Source organism: Artemia sp. Qi Xiang Cuo, chromosome 1, assembly GCF_049724085.1.
Source record: "Artemia sp. Qi Xiang Cuo chromosome 1, ASM4972408v1, whole genome shotgun sequence".
NCBI classification, from domain to species: domain Eukaryota; kingdom Metazoa; phylum Arthropoda; class Branchiopoda; order Anostraca; family Artemiidae; genus Artemia; species Artemia sp. Qi Xiang Cuo.
Window position 1 is genome coordinate 94,579,151 of NC_142794.1, and position 17,214 is coordinate 94,596,364.

At 34.7% G+C, this 17,214-nt stretch overlaps 1 protein-coding gene across 1 annotated transcript in view; it reads right to left on the reverse strand.

Annotated features, from left to right (window-relative positions):
* Positions 1–1,907: 1,907 nt before the first annotated feature.
* LOC148956948 (1-acyl-sn-glycerol-3-phosphate acyltransferase alpha-like) overlaps positions 1,908–17,214 on the reverse strand; it is a 51,622-nt gene continuing 36,315 nt past the window's right edge. Inside the window, exon 5 of the mRNA XM_089087920.1 lies at positions 1,908–5,341. Within this exon, the coding sequence (XP_088944046.1) occupies positions 5,184–5,341 (158 nt within the window). The 3' untranslated portion in view covers positions 1,908–5,183. The remainder of the gene's footprint in view (positions 5,342–17,214) is intronic.

Below are 17,214 nucleotides of genomic sequence, written 5' to 3' on the forward strand. Positions count from 1 at the left end.
TCTGATTTTTTACTAGTTAGGCCTCAAATGCCCTATATATATATATATATATATATATATATATATATATATATATATATATATATATATATATATATATATATATATGTTGGAACCTTCTCGGTCCTTGTTTTAAGATAATTATCCTTTCTTTTTCTCTTTCTTTGGTTCTGTTAATTATCTCCTTTCCTGTGCGTGGATATCCGTAATTTTCTCTTAATGATAGTAATGGCATTTTTTCCTGGATTGCGTAGACAGTTAAATTCACGGATTGTAATTGTGCAATTACAAGGGTGATTTACCCTGGTTAAAAATTTGTTTTTTGACAGCAATTCTTGTCAAAATTGATGGGAAGGGGAAAGGAGAACAACTTAATTTATTTCAGCTTGAAATTGCACACGGTGAGGGTTTGGATTGGTTGGAATCGATACGCTGCACTCAGGTAACTTTGCTGGTCCAGGGTCAAAGAGAGTTTTATTTTTCAGTTCTTATATTAAGTTCAGAGTGAAAAGCGGGATTTCTTTTATTTTATACCTTTGATTTTTTTTTTTTAGCCTGGGTAGGGTCTGAAGCCTAGAGAGGCTGAGATTAGCTTGGCATTATTATTATTATTATTTTTAACCCAAACTGTACAGAGGTACAATACGTGGAGTATCACGAGGAAAAACACATACAATGCAACACAAATCAATATAGAAATCCAAGATTACCAGTTACTGTGTAACACATAATAATTTAAAAGAAACTAAAACAAAAAAGAAATAACATGAAAGGAGGGGGAAAAGAGGAAGAGAGAAAAAAACTGACAACTTGCAGAGTCTAATAAGCAGTAATATGCAGAAATATGGACACAAGCTGTCATTATTATTATCATTATTTGATTTTTACTCACTCTACAATACTAAAAAATGTAGAATGACCAAACAGACAAAAACGACTAAACAAATAAAAGAAAAATAACTTACGACTGAAAAAACCTGATAAGGTGATGGTGCGGAGAAAAACGGATACAAGCAGTATTTGAAAGTTTTCTGTGTAGTGCTTCCAGTTATTCAGTAATATTAGGAACAAGAAATTTATTAATAATTACCCGGTTTTTGGTCCAAGGTGGAAGAAACAACAAAATTTACAAAAGCTAAAATAATAAATCTGGATTCTTTTTAACTCATTTTCCTTAAGAAGGGGAAAAATTCCTAAAGCAAAAAGAATTGAATGGTCACAAAAAGTTGGGTAGAGCTTGGCAAACGCGAATTCATTATATTTACATCTATTTGCCACAATCTTAGCATATCCTGATTGAATTTTCATGTTAATATTTGAGACTGTGCGCTGGCGCAAGCTCGGAAGACTATTAGTAACAGAAATACCGAGCCATCGAAGAGAATCTACTAGGGATAGTAAAGCCACGACAGCGAAGGGAAGTACTAGAAGTGTTATTAAAAGAAAGAAATTTACATTTTTCTACATTAAGAGAAAGGCCTATGTCTGAAAAAGAAGTGGCAACACAAGAAACCATGTTAGATAAACCAGTTTTAGTGCTGCTTATAAGAAGCAGATGATCAGCGTAAGCCAGGTAGGAAACATCAGACAAACCGGAGAGATAGGTAGCCGATATCTTTGCCAGAACTCCTGAAATACGTAAATTAAAAAGGGTCGGAGATAAAACCCCACCTTTCCTTAAACCTCTTTTCAATTTAATAATAATGCTGATAAAGATTTCAGCCAAAGAAAAGAATTAGAGCACTAGTATCAAAGAAGTAAAGTAACCTATATATTGGCACCACAAACATAAAGATCAGAAAAAAACTGACTATGACATACACTATCCATAGCTTGTGATGGATGTAAAGTACGAAGAAATATACTCCTTCTCTTAGAAGAATTTTCAAGGAGCAAAGAAGATAATATATGATGTGCGTGTTGACAACCTACTCCGGGCTTAAATCCCAACTGGTTATCTCTCTCAAGCATATTATTAGTTACAAAAGGTAGTAATACATGCTCAAGAACTTTACTAAAAGTGCAAGAGACAGTAATAGGTCGGTAAGAAGAGCAAATAAAAGGAGAATTTCCCTTCTTTAAAATTGAAGAAACAGTACCACACAAAAAACTCTCCGGTACACTACAATCTACACCATCAAGAAAGTAACCACCATGGATATGCTTAGTAGCGCTGTAAAATCCTACATTAAATAAAACTGGGCTAATGACTTATCCTTGCTGACGCCCCTATGCGGTCATGCAAGTACGGTTTTGATTTAAAGAATGGACACAGAGACAGGGATAGATCTAAGATTTGAGAAGGAGGGAGCAAGTTTTTGCAGAAAAAAAAATACTTTAAATTAAGCCTGGTGTACCTTACTGATAAAGAAAATTGCACTTTGATTCTATCCATCATTTAGCTGTCAGTTCTTTAAAGATATTCACGTAACTACCCATATAGAAACGCTATCCATATTGTATAACAAATATTCACCGCTAATTACGACTTGACTATTGGCAAATCCATCAATAACACTTTCTGCATTTATGATAATATTATCGTGGACTATGACTGGACTATGGACGTGGACTATGGACGTGGACTATATACGACTATGACTATTGGCAAATACATCAATAACAATTCCTGCATTTATGAAAACATTATCGTGGACAAGAAGGTTAAGTCCAATAAGTCTTTCCTTCCGTCATTTTATTTCCTATCCATGTCTTAAATGTCCTCGTGGCTAAAAACTTCGTTCGTTAGGCGACAAACTGACAGGCAAGACCGCGAGAATCTGCAAGAGCGCTGAAACATTAAGGAAATATCAGCATCGCACTCCTAATTCTTAAAAGTTTCCCAAACATTCACCTTTAAATCTCGTTGACAAAAAGCTCATGGCAGCACTTGAACACCCTTCCTATAGCTTTTCAGGTGTCCCAAATGTGCCTGAATTTCTCTCTCGCTGACAAAGCAACCTGTTTTCCATATTGCCACTTTTCTGGTCAGGACAAATTAAAAAACATAAGGGATGGAAAGACCGATTACTAGCCAGTGTCGCACTTACAAGTCATGAAACGCGGCAGCAAAATGTTACAGGCGTCAGCAATAAATCCACAATGTAGCCTGGGTAGTGCAAATCCGCACGGTTTTTTTTTTGCCAGCGCTAGCAGCCGACTGAAACATCGTAAGGGTGCTTGAGAGCTCATATGAAAGCTAAAGCACTATGGGATCTACGGCTATGGAATATGCATATATTTCCACAATCAACACTAGAGGTCGATAAAGGCTAACTATATGACTTGTCTTCGGAGTTTTACTCATATGGCATGTTTCTATTGGATTTTTCAAAAAACAACAACAAAAAAACAATGGATGTAATACTTTGAAAGAAGTTGATTTTCACAGTATAATACGAGACAAAACACTAAAAAAAACTCTTACTTGTACTTTTAAATATTTTTATTTATAAAATAAAACCCATATTTAGTCACTGGTTGTAGGTTACAGTACAGATCTTAAAATGTAGGATCACCAACTTCTTAACATACAAATCAACAAGAACACTGTCTACCATCTAGCGTTGATGCGTTCAAAGTGCCAGAATCCAAATACATTATCTGTATCCTTCTTACGACCCCTAATTGATGTGAATTGCCTTTAATTTAATGAAGCAAAACATACAGAAAAATATATTAAAAGAGAACCTAAGGTGTGACAGCACAGGAATACCCACGGATCCAAATATTTAAGATTTCGGCCATCCAGCATTCATGCATTCAAAGTGCCTGAACCAAAATACACTAAATGTATCTTTTTGATGGGCCCTGGCCGAGAAAAAATGGCCATTTATGTGATTCTTTCTTTTTTTTTGTTATATAATGTACTCTTGTATAGGGTGTTGTATTGCTTCATTTCGCTGAAATTTACATTTGAAACAGTTGTATCTAAAATCCTAAACTAAACAATCTTGTAGGGAAATAATCTTCTAGAGAGGAATTCAAAAATGACCCTTGTTAGCGCATGTTTGTTTGGCATCAACAAATTTGGCAGTACCTTTTCTTTTTGATTTTTTTTTACCATTAAAATTACGATTTTGCTCTTTTTTTTCTCGAGTCACAAAACTTGGTTTCAAATAGATAAATATCAATCAGAAACAGCAGTATTTACGCATTTTAAATAAGTACCAAAGAAAACTAGGATACTTAACTGATTAAGGTTACATAAATTTGTTCTCCATTATATTAAACTACCAACAGAGCCTGTCGAACAATAAATATAAGGAAGTAATTAATCGCAGCATATCGTCACTGTAACGCCCAAAGGTCATATATGAGATTTTTTTACGAAACTGACTACATGTTCATGCCACTCCTAAGATACTGTATTACAAGTTTGTGACTACAGAAAGACATAACCTCCATTTGCTACCAAAATGGTCAACCCTCTTCAGACGAATGTGAAAAAAAGGTAACAACTAAAGGTCGTAAATGTGCAGTTAAGACCTTTAGCTGTAACAGCTTCATTAACTATTTGCCGGTTACGAAGTTGCATGTTGAGTTAAACCAAAAGACACTATGAGTATCCAGGTTGTCAAAAAGGCGTATCTGCAATGTCTCACAAACGGCTAAGAGTGTTAAGTTGAAAAGTCCAGAATATTTTCGGAGGGGGGCAGTAAAAAAAAAAAAAAAAACTTAAAAAGCCTAGTTATATCCAACCCATTGGCAATTTTGAATTAATATATCATCCTGACCTGGGTTATCACCAAGATTTGGGCGAGACAGCGACGAAATGCTCTTTTCTAAGGACAAAAAAATTTACCCATTCCTCCTAACACATGAATAATTCCTCCTCCACCTATTCTCCTCAAAAATTATAAAGTTTCAGCTTGATCTTTCAGTCATAGGAAAACTTATGATTACATAATGAGGAATCTTCGCTTGGTTTCCCACTCCCAGGAATTCGTTATATAATGTCAAGTGATAGTTTTCACATCCAGAGTTAAACATTAGTGATTTGATTTGAAGTAACAACATGGGTAATTATATAGGCAGATTCGCAGGAGATTGGACTATTCAAGCACATGATATCTACGGGTCTTAAAGTTTCTATAACTAATTACACTAGATGGTAAATGGCAGTACGTTTTCGGAATGTGAACTAGATGATTTGAAGTCAGAAACCTTATCAATTTGGATTATCAGTGCGTGGCAGCTACCGCCTGTTGATTTACTTTCTTTGTGAGTTTTTCATATTCTTCGATCATTTTGTTTCGGACTATATCCACAAGCTTGGGTATGTCTGCTTTCGTCATCCCTTCTGTAGAAATTGGTTCAAGAACTTTTATCAAAACATCACCTAAAAAGATATTTAATATCAACTAGTCATTATGTTTTATTTAAACTTAATAGAGTACTTAATAGAGGTTCAAGAACTTTTATCAAAACATCACCTAAAAAGATATTTAATATCAACTAGTCATTATGTTTTATTTAAACTTAATAGAGTACTTAATAGAGGTTCAAGAACTTTTATCAAAACATCACCTAAAAAGATATTTAATATCAACTAGTCATTATGTTTTATTTAAACTTAATAGAGTACTTAATAGAGGTACAAGAACTGTTATCAAAACATCACCTAAAAAGATATTCAATATCAACTAGTCATTATGTTTTATTTAAACTTCAGGCTCATATATTAAGTAGCCAAATCAAGTAACTTAATTTTTGAATATCTGAATTTTGTCAGACCAATTGAGTGTTTTTTAAGGCCTAAGCAGAACTTGACGTTAAAAAAAAATGATTGTTTTTAGTCAATACTGGTTTATTTTACTTCAACAATCAACCTATGAATTAACGCTCAAATTGACCGTGTTTTTTAACCGACTTATTTAAGCTGAGAATTTGCTCAATTAAACTAGATATTTCCTTATAGTGGATTTGTGTATATGCTTAATAGAGAGGTTCTAATAGAGGGTAACAGAGAGGTTGTGTATTTATAGAGGTGCTTAATAGAGAGGCTCTAATTATGCGTTGTGTATATGCTTGAAAGAGAGGTTGTGTATTATAGTTCTTAAAAGAGAGGTTATAATAGATGTATTAATAGAGAGGTTGTGTATTTAAAGATGTGCTCAACAGAGAGGTTATTACTGTGTGTTATGCATATACCTAATAGAGAGGTTTACGATCATTTAATATGCTTTTGGAAGGGTGGTTAACAATTTGCCTTTTTTTAAAGGGTGTCTTGAAAACGTAAAATTTTAACAAGAAAACATCGCCGCGTTTGACTTGGCCGGGTTTGAAATTGGCAGCAATACTGCAGGTAAAAAGACTGTTTCTCGTAAAAGGCTAAAAAATCATTTCTCTGAGTCATGAACAGGTCCTTAAAATGGCATATAAAAAACCTTTAATTCTCCCACCCTCGAGCAAAATTCTTTTGTATTTTTTTTTAAGTTCCCCGCACCAGCCTAAGCAGGCCATTATAAAAGCAACGACACAAGCAAAGTAAGCAAAACAAAACTGTTGCTTTTTTCACCAAATGATGAGCATAGAGAAAACAAAACCAGCAATGTATATTATTTGTTAATTTTCTCCTGTTTTTATGGTGTTAATTAATTTGGCTTTCGAAATGGTCGAATGATTTCTAATATGATTTAAATCCATTAATAAATAAAAAAAGGAATATAAAAACAATTGCAAAACACATAGTCATTCTAACATAAAATATCAACACTCAGTTTCATCGATTATTTCTTTTAATACTTTTTGGTCGTGCAAATGGAGGATATGATTGTAACTATTTAAAGATGGGATTGAATTGGGGTTAGATTGCGCAGCTTATCTAAGAAGAAGTTGGAAACATTGTGGAGGAGTGCAACCGTGCTCCTGGAACTTTAAGTAACTAAGAGAGAAAGCTTTCTGTGACGAAAGCTTTTAGCGTAAACCCGGGATTTAAGTGTAAAAGACAATCCATAGGGGGTTAGCTGCAAATGTAGTTGCTAAGCGTTTTTAGATAGGCCACATTGTAAATAATGGTATAGGTTACAGCCTTTAAATCAAACAGTTCGTGGTAACGAACTGTAAGTAAGGAGCGACCCGGCTCAATGGTAACCGAAAATCTAGAAAACGGGTTTTTGATACCAATAGATACATCAAAAGAATCAGATTTCAATGCTGATTTCCAATATATAACTTTCATCAAGTTTCGTGATACCCATCAAAAGTTACGCGCCTGAGCAAATTTGGCTGATTTTCAAAAAAAGGGGGAAAGACCCCCTAGAAGTTCTAGAACCCTAATGAAAATCACACCATCATAGTCAGCGTATCAGAGAACCCTATTGTAGGGTTTTCAAGCTCCTATCTACAAAAATGTGTAATTTTACATTTTTTGCCAGAAGAAAGATCACGGATGCGTGTTTATTTGTTGTTTTTTTTTGTTTTTGTTTTTCCCAGGGGTGATCGTATCGACCCAGTGGTCCTAGAATATCATAGGAAGGCTCATTTAAACTGAAATTAAAATTTCTAGGGCCCTTTCTAAGTGACCAAAAAAAATGGAGGGCAACTAGGCCCCCCCACGCTTATTTTTTTCCCAAAGTCACCCGATCAAAATTTTGAGATAGCCATTTTGTTCAGCATGGTCGAAAATATGATAAATATGTCTTTTAGGGTGACTTAATCCCCCGAAGTTCCCAGAGGGAGGGCTAAAATTTATGAACTTTACCAAATATTAACTTTTTGTTTTGTTTTTGGGGATTTATAATGAATTTTTCCGTTGGTTTTTTTGTGTTAGGGGTTGGTATGGTTGGCTTATGGGCTAGGTCGGAGGATCTTTCCATGAAGGAAGTGTTTATGGGGGAAGCGAAATTGCCATGAAGGGAGCGTCGGACTTCCCAGCATTATTTACTGGTTATTGGGAAGTACAAAACCATTTTCAGGAAGGATCTTTTCTGGGGGGGGGGGGGGGTGTAGGAGGGGGTTACTCTGGAGAAAATTTCCGTGGAGGATGTTTATTTTGGGTAAGAGACATTTCTATGAAGGGGGCGCCGGATTTCCAAGCATTAGAAATTAAATCGATCATTAGACGATCAGAAATTAAATATAAAAAACAAGTTTTTTCAACTGAAATGTAAGAAGGAATATTAGAACTTAACACGAACAGAAATTATAACGTATTTGAGGAGGTTCTCCCCCAAGTCAATACCTTGCTATTTGAGCTACATCTATTTTAGTTATTTAAAAATATCTATCTATTATATTTAACAGGCCGTTTTTATTGTGGGTTTTTTTAATAAAATTTTTTTTTAAATTTTAAATTAAATTGCTTGTTTTTTACTACGGGCACAACACCTTCATATACGTAATAACATATACGTAATAAAAAAACAATAAAAAAACAAGCGATACGGCTCAATAGTAATCGAAACTTTTAAAAACAGAATTTTGATGTCAATAAATGTATCAAAAGAATGTGTTTATAATGCTGATCCTAAATATATAAATTTTATTAAGTTTAGTATTACTCATCAAAGGCTACAGGCCTGAGAAAATTTACTCGATTTTTTAAAGAGGGGGGAAACATCCCCTACAAGTGAAAGAATTTTAATGTAAATCACACCATCAGAATTCAGCGTATCAGAAAACCCTCTTATATAGGTTTCAAGCTCATATCTGCATAAATCTGCAACTTTGTATTTTTTGCCAGAAGAAAAATATACGAATATAGAAGTTAGTTACGTAAGTTAATTTGTAAAGACATCCATTTAGCAAAAGAAAAGTAAAATTTTTATGCAAATAAAAGCTTCATTAACTAAAAAACGATCAGATATTAAATAAAAAAAATAAGTTTTTTAAACTGAAAGTAAGGAGCGACATTAAAAATTAAAACGAACAGAAATTATTCCGTATATGAAAGGGGCTGTCCCCTCCTCAACGCCCCGCTCTTTACGCTAAAATTTGACTCTGTCTCACAACTTTATTTTTTAAAACAATAAAAAACTTTAGCGTAAAGAGCGAGGCGTTGAGGAGGGGACAGCCCCTTTCATATACGGAATAATTTCTGTTCGTTTTAAGTTTTAATGTCGCTCCTTACTTTCAGTTTAAAAAACTTGTTTTTTTTATTTAATAGCTAACAGGGTCATATGAAAATGTGAAAAAACAGGATTCCAAGACCATAAGACAGATTTGCTCAACCTACAAGCTTTCAAGACCTCAAACAAATCCAAAGGGCGTCAAAACCTACGATATTTGATATAGTAATGATGAACGTGGCAAAACTTTTCGTACTTTTTCAAGAGATTGTCGTAAGGATAACTACCGAAGTGTCATTTAGAATCTACTCGAGGTGTTTCGAACAACACATTTTTTTATTCTTCACAACGTCAGCAACAGTGATTAAAAAACACTGTAAAGGTAATCGAGTTTGCTGAAAAGAATAAGAAAAGCTCGACTGAAAACAAAAATGTTTGAGGCTTTCAATTTAGTTTGACTACTTAGTAGGACAGTTTTTATGTCACTGTCACTGTTTTCTTTTGGTTCTGTTTCAGTTACAAGCATAAAAAATTGGCGCCTTAATTGAACTTTTAAAGCGTTAGTTGCTTATATACTCATTATCAGTTGTGAATATTTAGGTAGGGGGGAAGATTTTAAGAACAGGTATCTTTCCATGTGGGATCCTGAGGTGACCCAACAGTTTTGTTTAAAAAATTCATAGTTGATGTGCTTAAGATAGTTGGGGAAAGAGATTTGATACCTACCTACTTAATCAATTATGAAAAAAGTTCTGAATTAACACCTATTTGACATGTTTATCATTAGAAGTTTTTTGGGTTTTTTTAGCGTGTTTTGAGCGAGCACTCATTCCTCATTCGAGGGGCTCCTCGATCAGTGAACCCAATTCTACAGGGTATTCCAAAAGAAACAGTGCAGTAGGAATATGCTAATAACCCAAAGAAACAAAACTCACAGAAACATACTATATATTGCAAATATTCACAAATCTAACACCTTATCAACTAAAGTACGATTGAGGATTGACTCGTGCAGTAAGATATGATCTACAATAACTGTTGAAAGTGTACACCATTCACCTGCAGACATAAACGAGCGCGACGCTGCATGTTTTGAAAAACACATTCAAGTTCATCAGGTTTGATTTTTTGAATAACACTTGTTATTTTCTGCTTCAGTTCATCCGTAGTTCGAGGATTGTCTGCATACACTGAGCCTTTCAATTTGCCCCACAAATAAAAGTCAGGAGGTGTTAAATCCGGTGATCGAGGTGGCCACAAAACACGAGAGATCACACGATCCCCAAAGACATTACCAACTGCAGCCATACTGACACGAGCCGTATGTGCAGTTGCACCATCTTGCTGGAACCAGCCTTGTTGCTTTTCTTGCTCCCTCAGTTGATCAAAAAATGGCTCCAGGATATTATGAATGTAACGATCAGATGTGATGGTGTTTTCAAAAAAGATAGGTCAAATTATACGCCGCCTTGACAAAGCACACCAAACACCAACTTTTTGATCGTGGAGTGGCTTCTGAAACAGAGCATGAGGATTTATTGTAGACCACACTCTAGAGTTCTGACTGTTCATGTACCTGGACAAATGGAACCATGCTTCATCACTGAAGAATGTATGGTTTAAATGTTTTCACCTTTCTCTAGAATAAAATTTTCAAACCACCGACAGAAGAGTACGCGTTTTTCTGAACCCTGAGGCTTCAGTTCATGAACAACATGTACTTTATATGGAAAGAATTCTAAATTGTCTAAATATAATATTTAAAATCTTTTGGGAAAACATTTTCAACTACATTTAAACATTTTAAATGTATAAATATCCTTTCTTGTGTTCAGTACACTGTTTCTTTTGGAACACCCTGTATTATCACGGAACATTCAGTAATACACCAATAACGCTATTAAGCTTTGATCGGACCAGAATATGTCTCCCTTAATGTGCAATTTCCAGATGCCTGAGTTCAAGTGACCTTCTTGAGACCTGTTTTTTCGTTCTTCAAATAAAAGATCTTTATGCATTTACAAAACAAAAACAAAAAACAGATATTCAGAATGTTAAAAAATGTGGTATTCTCTATTTTTCCCAAAATGTCCGAGTATCCTGCTGCTCTCACAAAAGCTTACATCGACTTCTTCCCAAAAAAGTAGTTTTCATAATTTCGTTCTATCTTATTCTGTTGAATTGCATACACTTTTTGGCCTTTCAGGCTAGTTGTCCATATTGCAGTCGCGATTACTTGATCCATGACTCCTGCTCTGCATTTTTTTAGAGCCACCAGAAGCTTATAAAAAATCAGATATGATTGGCCGACGGCACGATTTCCTAGTTTTTCATTTGCTAATCCCATCAGAGGCAACCTAGGTCAGCCTAATCATAATAAGACAAGATAATAAGGTAGCAATAAATATAGTTACTTCGCTGGACACTATCTCCTTTTTTTACCCATTACTCAATACCATTAGCCTATACTAAATTAAAATACAGTTTCGCTGAAAACACGTTCTCTGAAAAGCCCTGCCAAGATCATTGGTTGAAAAACAAAATTGACAGGTACCGTGGGACTAATGAAAAAGAAGTAATTATTTGAAGTCTAGAGTAATGGTTCTCTAGCTGTAAGCCGTCACTATATGATGAGCCATGATTCCATCATAATGGCTACATAAAATATTCAATTAAACAATTAGACATTTTTATTGGAAATCCCAACCCTCGATATCGAAATTTAAAAAATAGTTTTTGAATTTAAAATAACTGTTTAATTTGTTTTAAAACTTACCTATTCACATTAAAATACGCTTCAACTGCATTTTGAACCCCTATTGAATACATTTGTACCACAACCAGCTGACTATCCCAAGGAACATAGTATCCGATATAATTTTTTCGCTGTTAAATGAATGCTCGCTTTGGATTAAAAATGTAATTTTATGATTTTACAAGAAGGTCGAAAAATCAGAAAAAAAATGTATTAAGGGAGCTGCTGAAAAATCTGGTCTTTCCAGAAAGCCGTAACCCGAAAAACCATTAAGAACCTCTAATCTAGACAGTTACATTTGGTATAATACAATCACAGCTGTGGATGTTACATTACCAGACCACCTGGAAACTCTCCAGGCAGATTCCAGAAGTTGCTCAGGTTTCATTATTTTCAAAAAACACCTGACAGTCTTCTCAATGAACAATAATTTATGATCGTTTTGATAAAAAAAAACAATTGATTGCTACACTAGTTCAGTTTCAGCGCCAGTTTAACTCTACCTATTTTAATCTAATTTAAAACAGTTCAAAATCATAATCTAACCTAAGTTATACTAACATAGCTTAAGCTAATTAAATCTAACGTAACTAAATCTTATGTTCACTAGTTATGCATATCTATAATCATAACCTAACCCAACTTAATCTGACTAATCCTAATCATGTCAGATTAAAATGAACGAACATAAGTTCTTTAATGTAAATATCCAAGAATATCATCGATATTTTCTTGAAACTCACTTTATATTTCAACAATTTCAATGTTTGGGTGTTGTATTCAGAGATCTAATTCTTGCCATAGATTTTTCATTTTTATTTTTAAGTAAATTTAAATGATCAAAAGATACAAGTATTTTATGTGAAACATAAAAGACACTTAATAATAAATATAATATGAAATAAAGGTTTCGAGAGTCATTCCTTTTTAAATAATTTCTGAGACCACACTGGCTAAGCCTGATAAACAAAAAATCGCGAAGAAAGGAAGAAAACGAGGACAATTAACCCTTTCAGTTACCCTTTCACCGTTACTAGGAAAGGGTCGCCCAATTTTAGTTTGGTGTTTTTATTTTAAGGTTTGGTTTTTATATTTTTATCAGTTTTATTCTGCACTGAGGACGGTCAAGCGGAGGTCTTGACCGAAATATTTGCATGATTTTTCAATTTTTTCACTGGCTGTTAATTGTCCTAGTTTTCTTCCTTTCTTCGCGATTTTTTGTTTACTCCTTTTTAAATTTCTGCAAAATATATTTGCAAATAAAAACCTTAGTTTGATTGGAAAGCAGTGGCTTTATCAATAATTGTAGTGTTTCAATTATTCTCTTAAGAAACCCCTTTCTAAATACATAGTGTTTTTAATCGGCTTGGTGAAACATAATTTTGAATGATAAAAACATTACAATAGTTGATGCAAATTACAGAAAATATTCAAAATATATTCTAAATAGGCTATGAATTTGACAACCTAAAATATATGACCTACAGCTTTCAAAAGCTACTTTCATATAAATGTCTTAGAGCAAATATAGTCCAAGACATCCTCATTTGATATACATAACAATCTATGATATATAAAGTGAAAATTTGGCTGAAACTCTCCGTCCTTTTAATAATAATGTTGTTTTAATTATTATATCAAGAAGTCAAATTCCAAGTACAAACCTTTTTTTTAATTTGTACTATAAAAAATAGATTTAAAGGGTAAAAAGATTTAAAATAATATATATTTATTAAAATAAAAATGCATCAGATAATGTGAAACAGCTTCCAAGATTCACTTTTACGTAAATATCTAAGACAAAATATATTTAAAAATAAAAAAAACATATATATTTGAATCGAACTCACTGTTGGGAATATTGGCCTTTGATCCTAAAGCCCAAAGTAAACAGAGTGAGTTCACAAGCTAACCAGCCAGCGAGTACACTAGTAGTAGAGTATCCACAAAATCACCCAATTCCTCAGAAGCTAAGTAGCTGACGCGTGGAAACCATGCGTCTTCGTCTGCTGTTCGGGTCGATGTCCCTAGATGTTTTGTCCGACCGCTTCTAGAAACTTTTACACAAGCTAATGTGACCACACTTGAGTAGTTTACAATCTAGATTACTCAAAAACTGGCGATTTGTGTGTAAAGTCAGTCGGAACATCAACTTTTCCAGAATGTTTATACAAGCAGCATACCGAGCGTGTGCATCGTTAACCAGCATTGCCAGATGTTTGGTTTAAAGGTGCGCCACCAAAAAAGCGAAAGTGTGACAAGCTCCATTTTTCTAATGAAAATAAGCCAAATGAACGACCCCCCCCCCAGATGAGCTGATTTCAAAAATTAATGCGTAAAAAAAGAAAAAAGATCAAAAATGGCGCAAGTGCACCCCTTCTAGCCACTCTGTCGTTAACATCGGACTATTTTACGAGCTGCTTGAGAAACAGCCGTCTTGTAGCTTGTAAACTCGCCCTGTGTACTTGAGCCTTCGCGCGCTTACTATTTCAAACTTAATATTTAGACAAGAAAATCTAGTGAATAATTGTTTTTATAATAGTAGGTTATCTTAATCTTCAAACACATAGTCATATAGTTTTGACAAAGAAACATATGAAGAAAAGACAAGCCCCTGCTTTTCACTGTTAATTTGCTTATCTATGAATAAACATTCCTATTCTTTCGGAGGAAGACCTCTTGAAATTCGTATTTTAGCAGACTCCCATTCATTCAACGCTGCCACTAGGCTCTTGCTAAACCCCCCCCCCCCTCCCGAATTCTGAAAAATATTTTTTTGTCTGGTATTTTCGTTGAAATTGCCTGTTTTTGTATTTTCATTAGAAAAAATGAAATAACTATAAATTTGCCCCCCCCCCCTAAACACTCGTCTAATTTAACGAACCCCCACCACTACCTGGTAGCTTACTGACCTAACCTTACAGGATTTGAGAAGAAGACTTTGGGCTAGTCGCAAGTAAGTAGAACCCTATCAGAAGGTCGTGGCAGTACAAAATTCGGTTATCAAAAGAACGTATCTCCTATCAGTACACCAAATATGGGCATAGCCTCCCTAGGGAGAACACGTGGTTAATGGGGGTCAATGACCTCTTTTTCCAAGGTTGATTTATTTGATGTTTTTATGTGTAATAGCTCCGGGGCGAAGGTTGCACATGCGCATTGAATTCTAACGGGAACAATGTTATTGATCTAGGACTCGAGGGGGAAGTGAATTTCCGAGAACTTGATTGCGTAATCGATCGCGAATGTCATGGTGTCCAGAAATAGTATTTGATGTTGTTGTTCAAGCCAAATGTTATAACTTTCCCGGAAACAGTTAGATCACGTGTTTCCTTCTCAGCCAATCAGCGAGTTGGATACATCCTCCCTCTCAGCCAATCAGAGGCCTGCTTACATATTATTTTCCCCGTTACATAACAGTTCGCCATTGAGATTTCGTATATAACGGACATGCAATGTGATTCAATTATCAGAAAGTATTTTGACGCTGTGTAAACAACAATGGATAAATTTGATGAACTTGAAGCCTTGGCAACTTCAATTTACCATGTAAGTACATTTGTTATTTTCAAACGAATTTTCCTTGGACATCCTCCAATATATTCAGCTAAAACGTAAATATATTCCTTTACCCCAAATCCCCCCCCCAAACCATACAAACATCATTATAATCAATGGAAAACATAAAATATATTCTTTTACCCTCGAAACCTAACCCCCCCCCCACCATTGTTTTACAATCCCAAATTCTCGCAAAAAGAAATAATTATCCTTCCCTCTATATTTCCAGCTAAATCCCCCCCCCCGTCTCCCACTCTAATAGAAACTCCACTATGCTGTCTTTATAGTCGTTAGAAGACTATAAAATATGCTCTGTTTAACCATCTAAACCCCCCACTCCTTACGACTTTAATTCTTGCAATAGAAATAATACTCTTTTTATCGATATAATTCTTGCTTTCTCTATTTCTATCAAAAGTGACAACCCTTAGCTATTAATAAACCGTTTCTATTTAAGCCGCCGCTAGCTTGACTTAAACATTTCCGCTATGATTTAAACAGGTGATAATTACTGTCACCCCTTTAAAAGTACATCCGGCCTCATAATCCTTACGTTAGCGGCTTAACCAAAGGGTCTCACAGAAAAAAGGATAATTTTGATCAAATTAACATCATAGCGTCTTCATCGCAAATTTGACTTTTGCTTTACTGAAAAGGGCTCGAGATTTTTAATAAAAATAATAAATAACTTTATTATGCTTAAATTGAATAGCATTTTATTCCTGAGTTTAGTATATTTCTCGTAAATTTTCACTTGTGCTTTACTTACAATGGGGGGGGCGGGGCGTCTTTGAGACAAAGGTTTTCTAGACAAAATTATGGCTAGGTTAGGTTAGGGGAGTACTAATTTTTATTCTGTAAAAAAAAGGGGAAAATTATTTTGAAACTAATTTTTTCTCTTCTTTTTAAGGCCAACTATGAAGAATGCGTGCCCCCTCCACTCAGGAAAGCCAGAGATGACGAGGCAGCCCCATCAGTGCCAGCCCCAATGCAGCCTGGGTTTAAGTTAAAGAGAGAGTGGACGGCTACCAATACTGCCGAAGCTATGCAAGATCATGAAATAGCCGGCCCAGTCACGCAAGAACATAGCGACGCCGCCCCGTCCACTCTCCAACCCGCACTACCCGGGCCATCTGGCACCCAAGTGCAGCCGGGTTATAAAAATGTATGCATTTTTTCCTACCTTTCTATTTATTCATTTTTTTCTTTTTCAATCCCAATATAAACTTATCTCTGTGAGATATTAACCCCTATTACATATCTAAATATAATTTTTTGCAAGGAAACCACTCTTTTCTAATCTTTGCTATCTCTTCGCCGCTATCTCATAATAATATTTTTAGCTAATTTTCTAGTTTACTGCTTGAGAACCTTTTTATCACAAAATGCTATTTTTGCTAGAATATTATAGTTTTAAGTGGCCTAGAAGTAAACCTTTTATTTCATCACAGTAAAATTATGTCATTTATATTAAAGGACATGGCCCCCCCCTTTTAAATCAGGTCACTGTTATCACATACATTCAGCAGTCTGCTGAATCGGCTCGTAGTGAAGCCGAAAAGGGATACTATACCACGGGCATAATTTCCTCATAGAAAACTGCCTTTGCGTTATAAACTGCCGTTTTATTTAAACACAATTTTCTATGAGGAGGCTATCAAGTAAAGACCACGGTTTTTCAAAATCTGATTAGTTTCTAGCCATTTCCTCCATCTTTACGCTTTTTGCTTTTTTTCAACACTGTAAAATTAAAATTTCATATATTTTAAAAGATGTTTTCCCCCCACTCAATTTGTGTTGGACAGAGATTATAGCATTGCAATCTCTTACACATAGGCCTAATTCTAATTTGCGTAACGATTGTCTAGACACACGCGCCATGATTTT